The 16,283-nt window shown below is 44.2% G+C and overlaps 1 protein-coding gene across 1 annotated transcript; it reads left to right on the top strand.

Annotated features, from left to right (window-relative positions):
* Nucleotides 1–10,930: 10,930 nt before the first annotated feature.
* Nucleotides 10,931–15,738, top strand: LOC100283525 (uncharacterized). The gene is made up of 9 exons (NM_001369713.1): nucleotides 10,931–11,235; nucleotides 11,355–11,464; nucleotides 12,148–12,266; nucleotides 12,352–12,449; nucleotides 14,357–14,444; nucleotides 14,524–14,658; nucleotides 14,742–14,817; nucleotides 15,002–15,114; nucleotides 15,446–15,738. Exons 1-9 carry the CDS (start codon nucleotides 11,177–11,179, stop codon nucleotides 15,491–15,493), a joined length of 846 nt encoding a protein of 281 aa, NP_001356642.1. The 5' UTR covers nucleotides 10,931–11,176; the 3' UTR covers nucleotides 15,494–15,738.
* The last annotated feature ends 545 nt before the right edge of the window (nucleotides 15,739–16,283 follow it).

Here is a 16,283-nt window from a genome sequence, read left to right as displayed (position 1 = left end):
TGTGGGTAAAGTGTGCAACCTCTGCAGAGTGTTAGAAACTGGTATATCAGCCGTGCTCACGGTTATGAGCAGCCTTGGGATCCTCTTCGATTAGAAGAACAATGGTTACTTTTATGATGATGATTAACAATGGTGATTATAATCCTGATCTCTGGTATTTCCTCTTGGAGGGAGTGTCTCTGGGTAATAACTAGGTTATTACTAAAATTTGGCTCTACTTATAATAATAAAACTTGACCAACTAAAAGCAACTTTTTAACCTTAACTCCACATACAGCTAGTCCACTTTAGCCAAACGGGACATTTGCTGAGTACGTTGATATGTACTCACCCTTGCTTTACAAACCACCCTACCCCAGGTTGTCCCCACTGTTCTCAGTGCTCAGGAGGTGAAGTTGGCAACATGGATGACTTCGAGGAGTTCCAGGAATACGACGAGTTCTAGTTTACTTTAGTGGCAAACCCCAGTCAGCTGCCTGTGTAGGCTTATCTTCTACGTTTCGATACTCCGCACTTTGATGTTAATGTTAAACACTATGTTTATGTAATAGGCTCTGTGGATGTCTCAGACTTCTTGATGTAACTAAGTACATTTCCGCTATTTAATTCAAGCATTGTGTGATGGTATCCAATTATGTAATCGCTGTGTATGTGAGTTCTGATCCTAGCACGTACATGGTTCGCATTCGGTTTACCTTCCAAAACTGGGTGTGACAATATGTCGTGTGGAAAAATTAATATTTACTGTGCAATGTGAATTGAGAAAATTACAAATAATTCTTGTCAAAATTTTCCATTTTTTCTGTAAACTGCGAAAACCGGATGGTTTGACGAAAAAACGGCGGTTTAGAGCGGTTTTTTGCCGGTAAATCGATACAAATTCAAATTGATTTGAATTGTCCAAACCGGTTGGTTTTACCGGTTTTCACCCGTTTACCGGCGGTAAACCGTTACCGATGGGTACCGGGTTTCCCACCTAAAACGGTTTTGTAAACCGTGCCATGGACTCACTCCGAATAGTGAATCGCTGGACTCGAACGATGAACTTGGGACACAGGCGTTATACTGGTTTGGGCTCACATGCTACTCCATGGTAGTGTTGATCATGGTATTGTAATGAAATGTGTTACGACTTGTGTGTCCACGTGAGAGGAAGTGGGGCCTTCCCTTTTATATCTCAAGGAGGCGGCCTTACATTGTTGTATCTCTGAGAGAGAGAGAGAGTAGAGGGAGAAAGAGTCCTTAGGTTGTCGTGGCGGGCCCCTCTCCTGGTCATGCAAAGTAGCGCTTCCTGTATGGCGCCGCCCATTACTCCCGTTCTGTGGCTGGTTTGTGGGTGACGTCTCCACGATTACATGCTGAAAGGGAATTAGGGTTACATCTAGTTCCTAAATAATTTTGGTGGTTGAATTGCCCAACACAAATCTTTGGACTAACTAGTTTGCTCTAGTGTATAAGTTATACAGGTGCAAAAGGTTCACACTTAGCCAATAAAAGACCAAGAGTTGGGTTCAACAAAAGGGCAAAGGAGCAACCAAAGACTCCTCTGGTCTGGCGCACCGGACTGTCCGGTGTGCCACCGGACAGTGTCCGGTGCACCAAAAGGACTTCAGCTCAAACTCGCCGCCCTCGGGAATTTCCAGAGCCAGTGCGCTAAAAATCACCGGACTGTCCGGTGTACACCGGACAGTGTCCGGTGCTCATTTGAGACGCGGCTCAGGAACTCACCAGTCTCGGGAATTCGCGAAGGCTGCTCCGCTATAATTCACCGGACATGTCCGGTGTGCACCGGACTGTCCGGTGCAACCTCGGGGCAACGGCTACTTCGCGCCAACGGTCACCTGCAGGCGCATTTAATGCGCGCCAGAAGCGCGCAGTCGTCAGGCACGCGGGAGCAGGCGCACCGGACACTCTACAGTGCATGTCCGGTGCGCCACCGGACATCAAGGCGGGCCCAGAAGTCAGAACTCCAACGGTCGATCCAACGGCCATTTGGTGACGTGGCTGTCGCACCGGACATGTCCGGTGTGCACCGGACTGTCCGGTGCGCCATCGAACAGACAGCTCCACCAACGGTCAAGTTTGGTGGTTGGGGCTATAAATACCCCAACCACCCCACCATTCATTGCATCCAAGTTTTCCACTTCTCAACCACTTACAAGAGCTAGGCATTCAATTCTAGACACACTCAAAGTGATCAAATCCTCTCCAATTCCACACAAATCCCTAGTGACTAGTGAGAGTGATTTGTCGTGTTCATTTGAGCTCTTGCCCTTGGATTGCTTTCTCTCTTTCATTCTTTCTTGTGTTCAATACTCACTTGTAACCAAGACAAGAGACACCAATTGTGTGGTGGTCCTTGCGGGGAGGTTTTGCTCCCGGTTGATTTGAGAAGAGAAAGCTCACTCGGTCCGAGAGACCGTTTGAGAGAGGGAAAGGGTTGAAAAAGACCCGGCCTTTGTGGCCTCCTCAACGGGGAGTAGGTTTGAGAGAACCGAACCTCGGTAAAACAAATCCGCGTGTCTCACTTCATTATTTGCTTGCGATTTGTTTTCACGCCCTCTCTCGGACTCGATTATATTTCTAACGCTAACCCGGCTTGTAGTCGTGTTTATATTTGTAAATTTCAGTTTCGCCCTATTCACCCCCCCTCTAGGCGACTATCAATTGGTATCAGAGCCTGGTACTTCATTAGAGCCTAACCGCTCGAAGTGATGTCGGGAGATCACACCAAGAGGGAGATGGAGACCGGCGATAAGCCCACTACGAGCCAAGGGAGCACTTCATTGGAAGAGTCCCGCACCAAGAGGAAGGAGAAGAAGAAGGACTCCTCCAAGCGGAAGGAGAAAAGATCTTCCTCTTCTCACCACAAAGAGAAGAAGGAAAAATCTTCTTCCCACAAGTCGCATCGCAAAGGTGACAAGCACAAAAGGATGATGAAGGTGGTCTACTACGAGACCGACACTTCATCAACATCAACCTCCAACTCCGATGCGCCGTCCGTAACTTCTAAGCACCAAGAGCGCAAGAAGTTTAGTAAGATCCCCTTACACTATCCCCGTACTTCTAGACATACTCCATTACTTTCCGTTCCATTAGGCAAACCGCCAACTTTTGATGGTGAAGATTATGCTAGGTGGAGTGATTTAATGAAATTTCATCTAACCTCACTCCACAAAAGTCTATGGAATGTTGTTGAGTTTGGAGCACAGGTACCATCCATAGGGGATGAGGATTATGATACGGACGAGGTGACCCAAATCGAGCACTTCAACTCCCAAGCTACAACCATACTCCTCGCCTCTCTAAGCAAGGAGGAATACAACAAGGTGCAAGGGTTGAAGAATGCAAAGAAGATTTGGGATCTACTCAAGACCGCGCACGAGGGTGATGAACTCACCAAGATCACCAAGCGGGAAACGATCGAGGGGGAGCTCGGTCGCTTCCGTCTTCGCCAAGGGGAGGAGCCACAAGATATGTACAACCGACTCAAAACCTTGGTGAACCAAGTGCGCAACCTCGGGAGCAAAAAGTGGGACGACCACGAGGTGGTTAAGGTTATTTTAAGAGCTCTTATTTTCCTTAACCCCACTCAAGTTCAATTAATTCGTGGTAATCCTAGATATCCACTAATGACCCCCGAGGAAGTTATCGGGAATTTTGTGAGTTTTGAATGCATGATTAAAGGCTCAAAGAAGATCAACGAGCTTGACGAACCCTCCACGTCCGAGGCGCAACCGGTGGCATTTAAGGCGACGGAGGAGAAGAAGGAGGAGTCTACACCAAGTAGACAACCAATTGACGCCTCCAAGCTCGACAATGAAGAGATGGCCTTAATCATCAAAAGCTTTCGGCAAATCCTTAAGCAACGGAAGGGGAAGGATTACAAATCCCGTTCCAAGAAGGTTTGCTACAAGTGTGGTAAGCCCGGTCACTTTATCGCTAAATGTCCATTATCAAGTGACAGTGACAGGGACAACGACAAGAAGGGCAAGAGAAGAGAGAAGAAGAGGTACCACAAGAAGAGGGGCGGCGATGCCCACGTGTGCCGCGAGTGGGACTCCGACGAAAGCTCCACCGAGTCCTCCTCCGACGAGGATGCCGCCAACATCGCCGTCACCAAGGGACTTCTCTTCCCCAACGTCGGCCACAAGTGTCTTATGGCAAAGGACGGCAAAAGGAAGAAGGTTAAATCTAAATCCTCCACAAAATATGAATCGTCTAGTGATGATAATGCTAGTGATAAGGAGGATAACTTGCTCACCCTTTTTGTCAATCTTAACATGGAACAAAAGGAAAAATTAAATGAATTGATTAGTGCTATTCATGAGAAGGATGATCTCTTGGACTCTCAAGAGGACTTCCTTATTAAGGAAAACAAAAAACATGTTAAGGTTAAAAATGCTTATGCTCTAGAGGTAGAAAAATGTGAAAAATTGTCTAGTGAGCTAAGCACTTGCCATGACACTATTGCCAACCTTAGAAATGAAAATGCTAATTTAATTGCTAAGGTTGATTCTCATGTTTGTGATGTTTCAATTTCCAATCCTAGAAATAATGATGATGATTTGCTTGCTAGGATTGAAGAATTAAACATGTCTCTTGCTAGCCTTAAGATTGAGAATGAAAAATTGCTTGCTAAGGCTAAAGATTTTGATGTTTGCAAAGCTACTATTTCCGACCTTAGAACTAAAAATGATTTGTTACATGCTAAGGTTGTAGAATTGAAATCTTGCAAACCCTCTACATCTAATGTTGAGCATGTTTTTATTTGTACTAGATGTAGAGATGTTGATGTTAATGCTATTCATGATCACATAGCTTTAATTAAACAACAAAATGATCATATAGCATTATTAGATGCTAAAATTGCCGAGCATAACTTAGAAAATGAAAAGTTTAAATTTGCTAGAAGTATGCTCTATAATGGGAGACGCCCGGGCATCAAGGATGGCATTGGCTTCCAAAGGGGAGACAATGTCAAACTTAATGCCCCTCCTCAGAACTTGTCTAACTTTGTTAAGGGCAAGGCTCCCATGCCTCAGGATAACGAGGGTTACATTTTGTACCCTGCCGGTTATCCTGAGAGCAAAATTAGGAGAATTCACTCTAGGAAGTCTCACTCTGGCCCTAATCATGCTTTTATGTATAAGGGTGAGACATCTAGTTCTAGGCAACCAACCCGTGCTAAGTTGCTTAAGAAGAAAACTCCTAATGCATCAAATGATCATGCTATTTCATTCAAAACTTTTGATGCATCATATGTGCTTACTAACAAATCCGGCAAAGTAGTTGCCAAGTTTGTTGGGGGCAAACACAAGGGCTCCAAGACTTGTGTTTGGGTACCCAAAGTTCTTGTGTCTAATGCTAAAGGACCCAAAACCGTTTGGGTACCTAAAATCAAGAACTAAAATTGTTTTGTAGGTTTATGCATCCGGGGGCTCAAGTTGGATACTCGACAGCGGGTGCACAAACCACATGACAGGGGAGAAGAAGATGTTCTCCTCCTACGAGAAAAACCAAGATCCCCAACGAGCTATCACATTCGGGGATGGAAATCAAGGTTTGGTCAAAGGATTGGGTAAAATTGCTATATCACCTGACCATACTATTTCCAATGTTTTTCTTGTAGATTCTTTAGATTACAATTTGCTTTCCGTATCCCAATTATGTCAAATGGGCTACAACTGTCTATTTACTGATATAGGTGTTACTGTCTTTAGAAGAAGTGATGATTCAATAGCATTCAAGGGAGTGTTAGAGGGTCAGCTATACTTGGTAGATTTTGATAGAGCTGAACTCGACACTTGCTTGGTTGCTAAGACTAACTTGGGTTGGCTTTGGCACCGCCGACTAGCCCATGTTGGAATGAAGAATCTTCATAAGCTTCTAAAGGGAGAGCACATTTTAGGACTAACAAATGTTTATTTTGAGAAAGACAGGATTCATATCCAGATTTGCTCCTAAAACTGTAGAAGGCTTTTTACTAGGATATGACTCAAACACAAGGGCATATAGAGTCTTTAACAAATCCTCAGGACTTGTTGAAGTTTCTTGTGACGTTGTGTTTGATGAGACTAACGGCTCTCAAGTAGAGCAAGTTGATCTTGATGAGATAGGTGAAGAACAGGCTCCATGCATAGCGCTAAGGAACATGTCCATTGGGGATGTGTGTCCTAAAGAATCTGAAGAGCCTCCACATGCACAAGATCAACCATCCTCCTCCATGCAAGCATCTCCACCAACTCAAATTGAGGATGAGGCTCAAGATGATGACCAAGAGGATCAAGAAGATGAGCCACCTCAAAATGACGGCAACGATCAAGGGGGAGATGCAAATGATCCAGAAGAAAAGGAGGATGAGCAAGAACCAAGGCCGCCACACCCAAGAGTCCACCAAGCAATACAACGAGATCACCCCGTCGACACCATCCTCGGCGACATTCATAAGGGGGTAACCACTCGATCTCGTGTTGCGCATTTTTGTGAGCATTACTCTTTTGTTTCCTCTATTGAGCCACACAGGGTAGAGGAAGCACTCCAAGATGCGGATTGGGTGATGACGATGCAAGAGGAGCTCAACAACTTCACGAGGAACGAGGTATGGCATTTGGTTCCACGTCCTAACTAAAATGTTGTAGGAACCAAGTGGGTCTTCCGCAACAAACAAGATGAGCATGGTGTGGTGACAAGGAACAAAGCTCGACTCGTGGCCAAGGGGTATTCACAAGTCGAAGGTTTGGATTTCGATGAAACCTATGCACCCGTAGCTAGGCTTGAGTCAATTCGCATATTATTAGCCTATGCTACTTACCATGGCTTCAAGCTTTATCAAATGGACATGAAGAGTGCCTTCCTCAATGGACCAATCAAGGAGGAGGTCTATGTTGAGCAACCTCCCGGCTTTGAAGACAGTGAGTACCCTAACCATGTTTATAGGCTCTCTAAGGCGCTTTATGGGCTCAAGCAAGCCCCAAGAGCATGGTATGAATGCCTTAGAGATTTCCTTATTGCTAATGGCTTCAAAGTCGGCAAAGCCGATCCTACTTTGTTCACTAAAACTCTTGACAATGATTTGTTCGTATGCCAAATTTATGTTGATGATATCATATTTGGGTCTACTAATGAATCTACATGTGAAGAATTTAGTAGGATCATGACCAAGAAATTCGAGATGTCTATGATGGGGGAGTTGAAATATTTTCTAGGATTTCAAGTCAAGCAACTTCAAGAAGGCACCTTCATAAGCCAAACGAAGTATACTCAAGATATTCTAAGCAAGTTTGGAATGAAGGATGCCAAACCCATCAAGACTCCCATGGGAACAAATGGACATCTCGACCTCGACACGGGAGGTAAGTCCGTGGATCAAAAGGTATACCGGTCGATGATTGGTTCATTGCTTTATTTATGTGCATCTCGACCGGACATTATGCTTTCCGTTTGCATGTGTGCAAGATTCCAAGCCGACCCTAAGGAATCACACCTTACAGCCGTAAAACGAATCTTGAGATATTTGGCTTATACTCCTAAGTTTGGGCTTTGGTACCCTCGGGGATCCACATTTGATTTGATTGGTTATTCGGATGCCGATTGGGCGGGGTGTAAGATTAATAGGAAGAGCACATCGGGGACTTGCCAGTTCTTGGGAAGATCCTTGGTGTCTTGGGCTTCAAAGAAGCAAAATTCGGTCGCTCTTTCTACCGCCGAAGCCGAGTACATTGCCGCAGGCCATTGTTGCGCGCAATTACTTTGGATGAGGCAAACCCTGCGGGACTACGGTTACAAATTAACCAAAGTCCCTTTGCTATGTGATAATGAGAGTGCAATCAAAATGGCCGACAATCCCGTCGAGCATAGCCGCACTAAACACATAGCCATTCGGTATCATTTTCTTAGGGATCACCAACAAAAGGGGGATATCGAGATTTCATACATTAACACTAAAGACCAATTAGCCGATATCTTTACCAAGCCACTTGATGAACAATCTTTTACCAGGCTTAGGCATGAGCTTAATATTCTTGATTCTAGGAATTTCTTTTGCTAAACTTGCACACATAGCTCATAAGTATACCTTTGATCATGTCTCTTTTATATGCTATGACTAATGTGTTTTCAAGTATATTTCAAACCAAGTCATAGGTATATTGAAAGGGAATTGGAGTCTTCGGCGAAGACAAAGGCTTCCACTCCACTCCACTACTCATCCTTCGCCGTCACTCCGCATCACTCTCCAACGTTGGTATAATCTTCACTCATTTATTTTATGACCAAAGGAGGAAAAAGTACTTCAAAGGGCTCTAATATTTCCGTTTTTGGCGATTCATGCCAAAGGGGGAGAAAATATGAGCTCAAAGCAAAAGGACCGCACCACCACCCTAATTTTAAAATTTGATGAAATTTTCAAATTGGTAAATTTCAAAATTGGTATCTCTTTATGTTCTAAAGGGGGAGCATAGTATTTTCAAAATTGATATCTTAAAACCCTCTTGAACGCTAAGAGGAGAATTTATTTGAGGGGGAGTTTTTGTTTAGTCAAAGGAAAAGCATTTGAACACAAGGGGAGAAAATTTCAAATCTTGAAAATGCCTTGCAAAATCTTATTCGTTTACCTTTGACTATCTTGCAAAAGGACTTTGAAAAGAGTTTACAAAAAGATTTGCAAAAGCAAAACATTGGTGCAAATGTGGTCCAATATGATTAAAACAAAGAAACAATCCATGCGCATCATATAAGTATTTATATTGGCTCAATTCCAAGCAACCTTTGTACTTACATTATGCAAACTAGTTCAATTATGCACTTTTATATTTGCTTTGGTTTGTGTTGGCATCAATCACCAAAAAGGGGGAGATTGAAAGGGAATTAGGGTTACACCTAGTTCCTAAATAATTTTGGTGGTTGAATTGCCCAACACAAATCTTTGGACTAACTAGTTTGCTCTAGTGTATAAGTTATACAGGTGCAAAAGGTTCACACTTAGCCAATAAAAAGACCAAGAGTTGGGTTCAACAAAAGGCAAAGGAGCAACCAAAGACTCCTCTGGTCTGGCGCACCGGACTGTCCGGTGTGCCACCGGACAGTGTCCGGTGCACCAAAAGGACTTCAGCTCAAACTCGCCGCCCTCGGGAATTTCCAGAGCCAACGCGCTAAAATTCACCGGACTGTCCGGTGTACACCGGACAGTGTCCGGTGCTCATTTGAGACGCGGTTCAGGAACTCACCAGTCTCGGGAATTCGCGAAGGCTGCTCCGCTATAATTCACCGGACATGTCCGGTGTGCACCGGACTGTCCGGTGCAACCTCGGGGCAACGACTACTTCGCGCCAACGGTCACCTGCAGGCGCATTTAATGCGCGCCAGAAGCGCGCAGTCGTCAGGCACGCGGGAGCAGGCGCACCGGACACTCTACAGTGCATGTCCGGTGCGCCACCGGACATCAAGGCGGGTCCAGAAGTCAGAACTCCAACGGTCGATCCAACGGCCATTTGGTGACGTGGCTGTCGCACCGGACATGTCCGGTGTGCACCGGACTGTCCGGTGCGCCATCGAACAGACAGCTCCACCAACGGTCAAGTTTGGTGGTTGGGGCTATAAATACCCCAACCACCCCACCATTCATTGCATCCAAGTTTTCCACTTCTCAACCACTTACAAGAGCTAGGCATTCAATTCTAGACACACTCAAAGTGATCAAATCCTCTCCAATTCCACACAAAGCCCTAGTGACTAGTGAGAGTGATTTGCCGTGTTCATTTGAGCTCTTGCCCTTGGATTGCTTTCTCTCTTTCATTCTTTCTTGTGTTCAATACTCACTTGTAACCAAGACAAGAGACACCAATTGTGTGGTGGTCCTTGCGGGGAGGTTTTGCTCCCGGTTGATTTGAGAAGAGAAAGCTCACTCGGTCCGAGAGACCGTTTGAGAGAGGGAAAGGGTTGAAAAAGACCCGGCCTTTGTGGCCTCCTCAACGGGGAGTAGGTTTGAGAGAACCGAACCTCGGTAAAACAAATCCGCGTGTCTCACTTCATTATTTGCTTGCGATTTGTTTTCACGCCCTCTCTCGGACTCGATTATATTTCTAACGCTAACCCGGCTTGTAGTCGTGTTTATATTTGTAAATTTCAGTTTCGCCCTATTAACCCCCCTCTAGGCGACTATCACATGCACGTCTCATGGTTCATGTCAACTAAAAGTCTGTAAAAGTAAAGTTGAATCGGCCCGTGGTGACTGTAGGCTATATATTGGAGCGCTGTGGTAGATAAGGGATGACCATGATCGATGACACGGTTGGTAGTAAGATCAATAAATGATGTGACGGTCGATTAGAGCGAGATGCTATATATATATATATATATATATATATATATATATATATATATATATATATATATATAGATAGTTTTTTTGGCATGAATCTGCTCTACCGAAAGCAGCTATGCTCCAAAACACGAGGTTAAAACAACTTTGTTCAGAAGTATAGGTTGCTTTCGCATAAGTAGTAGGAGTGGTGAGTAAATACCTTTTGGATTCTATGTCTAGGTTGTTTTTTAAAAATCTCAAAGCAATGAACGAGGTAGACCAAAAACTTGTAATGCAGCTTCAAAAACTTTATGGAGTTTTTAACTCTGAAATTTTGTTTGATCGGTTCTGATACGGAGCTACGACAAATACTGCATAATTCAATAAATAGATATATTTATTTGTTGATGACGAGAAGCAAGCGAGAAATTGATTGGACTCGGGCCCACATGGTGGACTGGGCTTTCTGATAGGCAAAATGCAAACCTACTGTATTGGGCTGCATGCGCTAACTAGCCGCAGGCCCACCTATCCTTTCCAGGGCACACACCAGAAACGACCTGGATTCCATCATGTACGTCCATATCTCATCGGTCGGCTTGCAAGTTGCATCAGCCAGCAGCAACTCGCCAATGAAGCCACTGCCCGCCCGCGCGCCGCATTCCCAAACCCTACTATACCCCGCTCCTCTCCTCCCCGTCTGCCGGCTCCCTTCTTCTTCGCTGTCGACGACGCGGACTCCCCGCCGCGCTCCCTCTCTCAGGCCTCGCGGGGTGATCAGAGGCGGCTGGGAGACTCGTGCGCTCCGACGAGTCCGGTTACGGCGCGGTAATTAAGCAGGGGAGGAGCCGGCCCTGAGCGGCGGAGTCCAAAATGAGTGACGACGTGGTATGGCACTGCATCCGCCACAACCACTGCAGCTTCATGTCCAAGTAGCCTTCTTTTTCCCGTCTCTGCTCTCACCTCGGTTTCGGTTTGGTTTCTTGCGTGGCTGTTTCCAATGATTAATCTCATCTGGCGGCTGCCCCGTGGTTTGGGTTGGGCTGTGCAGGATCACAACGGGGATCTTCTGTCGCAACCCCTACAACGCGACGGGCATCTGCAACCGGAGCTCCTGCCCGCTTGCCAACAGCCGCTATGCCACCATCCGGGATCATGAAGGTGATCACCAGCAATCCTTTTTGTGTTAATTGATTAATAATGGTGTACATGGATGGCAGTGCCACCATTTTAGGCAGCTGCAAAACATGTTTCCTAGTCCCTCTTGCTTCCAATGCCACCCAAGCACTAAACTCAGTATGTCATCACATATATGGCATGACAACTTGCAAACGAGTCAAATCCAAAGCCTCTTTAGTTTTAGCAAATCAATCAAATTCGGATGCTGCACTTTCCCTTCTATCACTAGATTGAAAAAAAGATAATATTAAGTTAGTTTTCTAAGTTAGTTTTGTAGTTATTTTTCTGGAGGTGACTGGTATTTCTGATGTAATTAGTTAGTGTGACTTCGTTGTGATTAATCACAATTAAGAATACTGCTTTGTGGAGTTAAGAATACTAGAGTACTGCTTTGTAACTGTAAGCCTGTAAGCTTGTCTTTTCTTTCTGCGAGAACAAATTATGGTGGGATGTGGTGCTATTTGGATTAAATGGCACGCAAACCATGAGGAGTCGCAACATTTTTTTGGTCCATTTGGTGCATATTTTAATCTTGTGGTAGCAGAACTGCCAGTTCCTTGCACCATTTTTTGTGCTATGAACTATTAACCTTGAAGGGAGCCTATGCTTACAAAAATCTTTTTCTGATGCTCTCATGTTTTTTTCTTCCTCAATCGGTTATGCAGGTATTTTCTATCTGTATATGAAAACCGCCGAAAGAGCTCATCTGCCAAACAAATTATGGGAGAGAGTCAAACTGCCGAAGAATTATGAGAAAGCAATGGAAGTCATAAACAAACATCTTGTATGCATCTCTAGCTAACGTATACTGTTTCTCCTTAAAATTTAGAGTATTTGGTCTAATTTTTTTTGGCTTTTTTGTCATTAAGGAATTTTGGCCTAAGCTACTTGTGCACAAGATCAAACAGCGGCTGACAAAAATGACTCAATATCGTATAAGAATGAGGAAACTTCAACTGAAAGTGAGGTAGGCACTTGTATTTTGAATACTATTGGATGTAGTGTAGTTATTTAAAATATATATTTATGTTCATTGTTAGACTGTGTGTGTTCTCTGTGTGTGGGTGTGGGCCGACACCACTGTTGGGCTGTCAGCCCATTAGGGTTAGGGTTTCTTGTGAGTCTTTATATATGTAACCTCCCTCTATGCAATAGATTGAGTTCCAGTTCCGAATATTCATGAGTGCCAAGGAGGTAAATATTTTAAATGTTATAGCATATAGTTTAATGATAACACAATAGTCTAAGGATAACATAATGTTATAGCATCTGAATTTCAGTCTGAAAACAATATTCATTTAAGTGTAGCAAAGAAAAATTCCAATGTGGAAGTAGTTATGTGTAGCTCATGATTTTACATTGTCGATCATGAAGGCGAGGTCTATTGCACGAGAAATACCTTTTGCGTAGTTTGTACAATCCTGTTGAAACAATAGCAACAACCAACCTGCAGTAGGATTTTGTGTTTGGTATTCCAAATTTTAGGTTTCTGTGATTGTTCGAGTGTTAAAATCTCTATTCTGATTTTGGATTCCCATTCTATGCAATAGTGTAGGCCATGGTTATTAAAAAGGCGCTTAAGCGCCTTTTAAGCGCTACTCAGAACGTAAAGCGCTGTAACGTTTCACGAAATAACGAAAAGTGCCCGTTTTAAGCGTTAAAGTGCCACTTTTTAGCGTTAAAGCGTTCTGGACCGTAAAAAGGCCACATTTTGTCGCTTTTCCAGACTTCCAGCCCAGCCCAATTCCCCTAACCTAAAAGGCTAAAACAGTCATCCTTCCTTTGTCACGCCCGCAGCCTCATTCAGCGTTGAGCCAGCCGTCATGGACTCGCGGTGCCTTCTTCCGTTTGTCGCCTCCGACAACCCTGTGCTTTGCGCCGGCCCGTAAGCACCTTGCCTGAGCTCGCCGCCTACCTCCCCTCCTCCCTGCGTTGCTGCTTGAGTTCCCTTCTCCCTCGCGTCCGCGCGACGCTGCCTCCCTGCTGACCTGCTCTGTCAGCTCGCCGGTCCTTGCCTCCATGCACTGTCAGCTCGTCAGGCCCTACCTCCCTGCTCGGGCTCAGCTCGCCGCTTGCTCGCGCTCGGCCACGAGTCCCTGCTCGGCGCTGCTTGTTGCACTTGCGCCGCCTGCTAGGCTGCTATAGCCCCCGCCCTGTCCCTGCTCTCATCCTCCTCCCCTTCCCTGCACAGCCCCCTCCCTGGCTGTGCTCTCATCCTCCCCTGATGTGCTCTGATTTTGGTTATTTGCAAACTGAAAATGGCAAGCAGTTGTGGACATGTTATATTGTTACGTGAAATTATGTTACATTCATATTTTGTCTATGTTGTTCAAAAAGTCGTTTTAAAGCCCTCTTAAATGTTTTAAAGTTAAAAAGTACTCATGAGCGCTTTAACGTTTACTGCGTATTCCAGAAAAAAAAAGCGCTTCAACGTTTTATCGCCTTAATAACCTTGGTGTAGGCTGCATCAACCAAATTCTGTGTTACGGGTTTGTTTTGTTGAAAGAAGATTAGACCAAATCATTTATGATAGGCAGGGAGTTTAGTGTCCTTATTAGCAAAATGATTGAACCTAGTTCACGCCTACCACATCTAACACTAAGTGTAATTATTGCAATTCTGAATCAAGATGTGTTTTAGAATGAGAAATGCCAAATGTTTATCACGACCAGTAATTTATATTATTAAAGTGGCTTTCTTGAGGTGTATTCAGTTCCGATCCTTGCTCTGCTTTTAGATAGATTGTTCTTTGCTCATGATCAATGTGCCATTTGTCTGTAGCTAAGTTTCATCAGGAAACAAGTCACCTTGTGATGTTTTTTTAACTTCCATGTAACATGATAAGTTGTTTGACATATGCCTCCATTTGTTTAGGGAGAAGGTCATGACAATGCCCAGGAAGCAAACACAGCGTGATCTCCGGAGAATGGAGAAAGCTGAAAGGGCTGCTCAACTAGAAAGGGTTATTTTCTTATATAGTTTCTATTCAATCACTTCCTTTTTCCATTGTCACCCAGTAACATATACTTGTTGCTATGCAGAATATTGAAAATGAATTGAAGGAACGCCTGAACAAAGGTGTTTATGCTGACATCTATAATGTTCCCTTCAAAGCGTTTGATGAGGTTCTTGATATGGAAAGAGATGAAGTGGTTCTTGAAGAAGAGGAGGAAGAAGTAAGCATTGTACCCGCAGGCACGGTTTGTTTCTGTGTTCTTTGTGTTCACCAGCTTTGACATGTGTTCACTTGATAATGCAGGAAGGTGAGGTATATGTTGAAGGCGATGACATGGAAGAGATGGATGACATGGAAGACTTTGAAGGCCTCAGTGATGGTAAAAATGTTTTCTGCTGAAACTTTCCATGTCATGTCTTATGGACCTTGAATGCTTCATTATGAACTGTGTGGGGCTCTTGGTCTGCTAGTACGTGCAAGGTTCAGCACTTGCATGCAAAGGATTATTGGGTTATACTGTTAGTGTAATCTTCTTTTTTAAAAAAAATGTAAATTGGTTGCAGGAGGCACAGATGAAGATGATGTTTTGGATGATCCCGTATCAAAGAAACCCAAGGGATCCTCTTCTTATTCGAAGCAAAATGTCGGGAAAAGGTCTAGGAAGGTTATGACTGAGGTAAATATAGCAAAGATACCATTTTAATATCAGTATTTTGTTTTTTTAATCTTTGCCTCTGATACATGTAGTTGCCCCCTCTGACCAAATGTCCATGAGGCCATCACAAAATCCCATTGTTTTACTTGGCAGTTGGAATATATGTTAGTAAAGTATGTAGAATGAGTTGCTAGTAGGAGATACTGCCCAATATTCTCGATTGCAACACCATTCACGGAATCGTCTGTGATAAAATTTGCTGGGAAACGAAGTCGATTTTGTCAAAAGTTAGTTTGGGATGAGCTGAGTTGTTGGGTTGGTTATAATTCATTTTGTTGTCTGCCTGTGGCAGGTGGAAGAAGACGAGGAGATAAATACGAGGCAAAGGCAAAGGGCGTGAGTGCGAAATGTGCAACTGCAACGACGGTTATATGATGTTAGATGCCGGCAGGCGCCACTTCTGCTGTATGTTGGATCATTTTATACTTGCCTTCGTACTGTAACGCGGAGTGCTGAGACGTCAATTAATTTTGGCCGTGGTTTACATGGCCTAATATGTTATGAGCAAGAAAAAGAAACGGGTGATAACTCAGTTGAGGATGTGGGAGACCATCTAGTTTTCGAGGTGAATTTAGGTATCTATTTTTGTAAGTTACAGATTGGTTTAGCTTTGTTCTTTGTTACGAGGAAAACCAGAGTCATGCGTTTACTAACACATTCTGAGTTGTCATTGAGGATTTGGGATATCCTAAGATCCTAGGTGAGTAGCCTAAACCGCATCTTTCGTTGACTGTATCAAGGAGGCAACAGTAGCTACAAAATCACATCCCGGTTTCGTTTCTAATGTCGAGCACTTTCTCATATCTTTAATACTCCTAGTTAATATGGAGGTATGCTACATTATAGCCTATTGCACTCATGGGTGCCAAATGTTCGTGTTGGTTGGGATTTCTGCCCGTGTGTCTTGGCGCTACTGTCTGGTTGTGTTTCTGTGTGTCTCCCTTTTTCCTTTTCAAATTGAATCGAGGAGGCGCAGTATCGAATTCCCCGTTCGGGCTTGGGATGCCGGGTAGAACATTGGGCTTAGAATACGCGATGAAGCCCAGTTTCGTGTATCTAAGCCCGGCTTAGGTTGAGCCCAGATACGGCACGGATCGAACCCAGTTTCGTACGGAGTATTATGAAACTTA

The sequence above is a fragment of the Zea mays genome, chromosome 8 (genome assembly GCF_902167145.1).
Source record: "Zea mays cultivar B73 chromosome 8, Zm-B73-REFERENCE-NAM-5.0, whole genome shotgun sequence".
Lineage (NCBI taxonomy): Eukaryota > Viridiplantae > Streptophyta > Magnoliopsida > Poales > Poaceae > Zea > Zea mays.
This window is presented reverse-complemented; position numbering and strand designations above follow the sequence as displayed.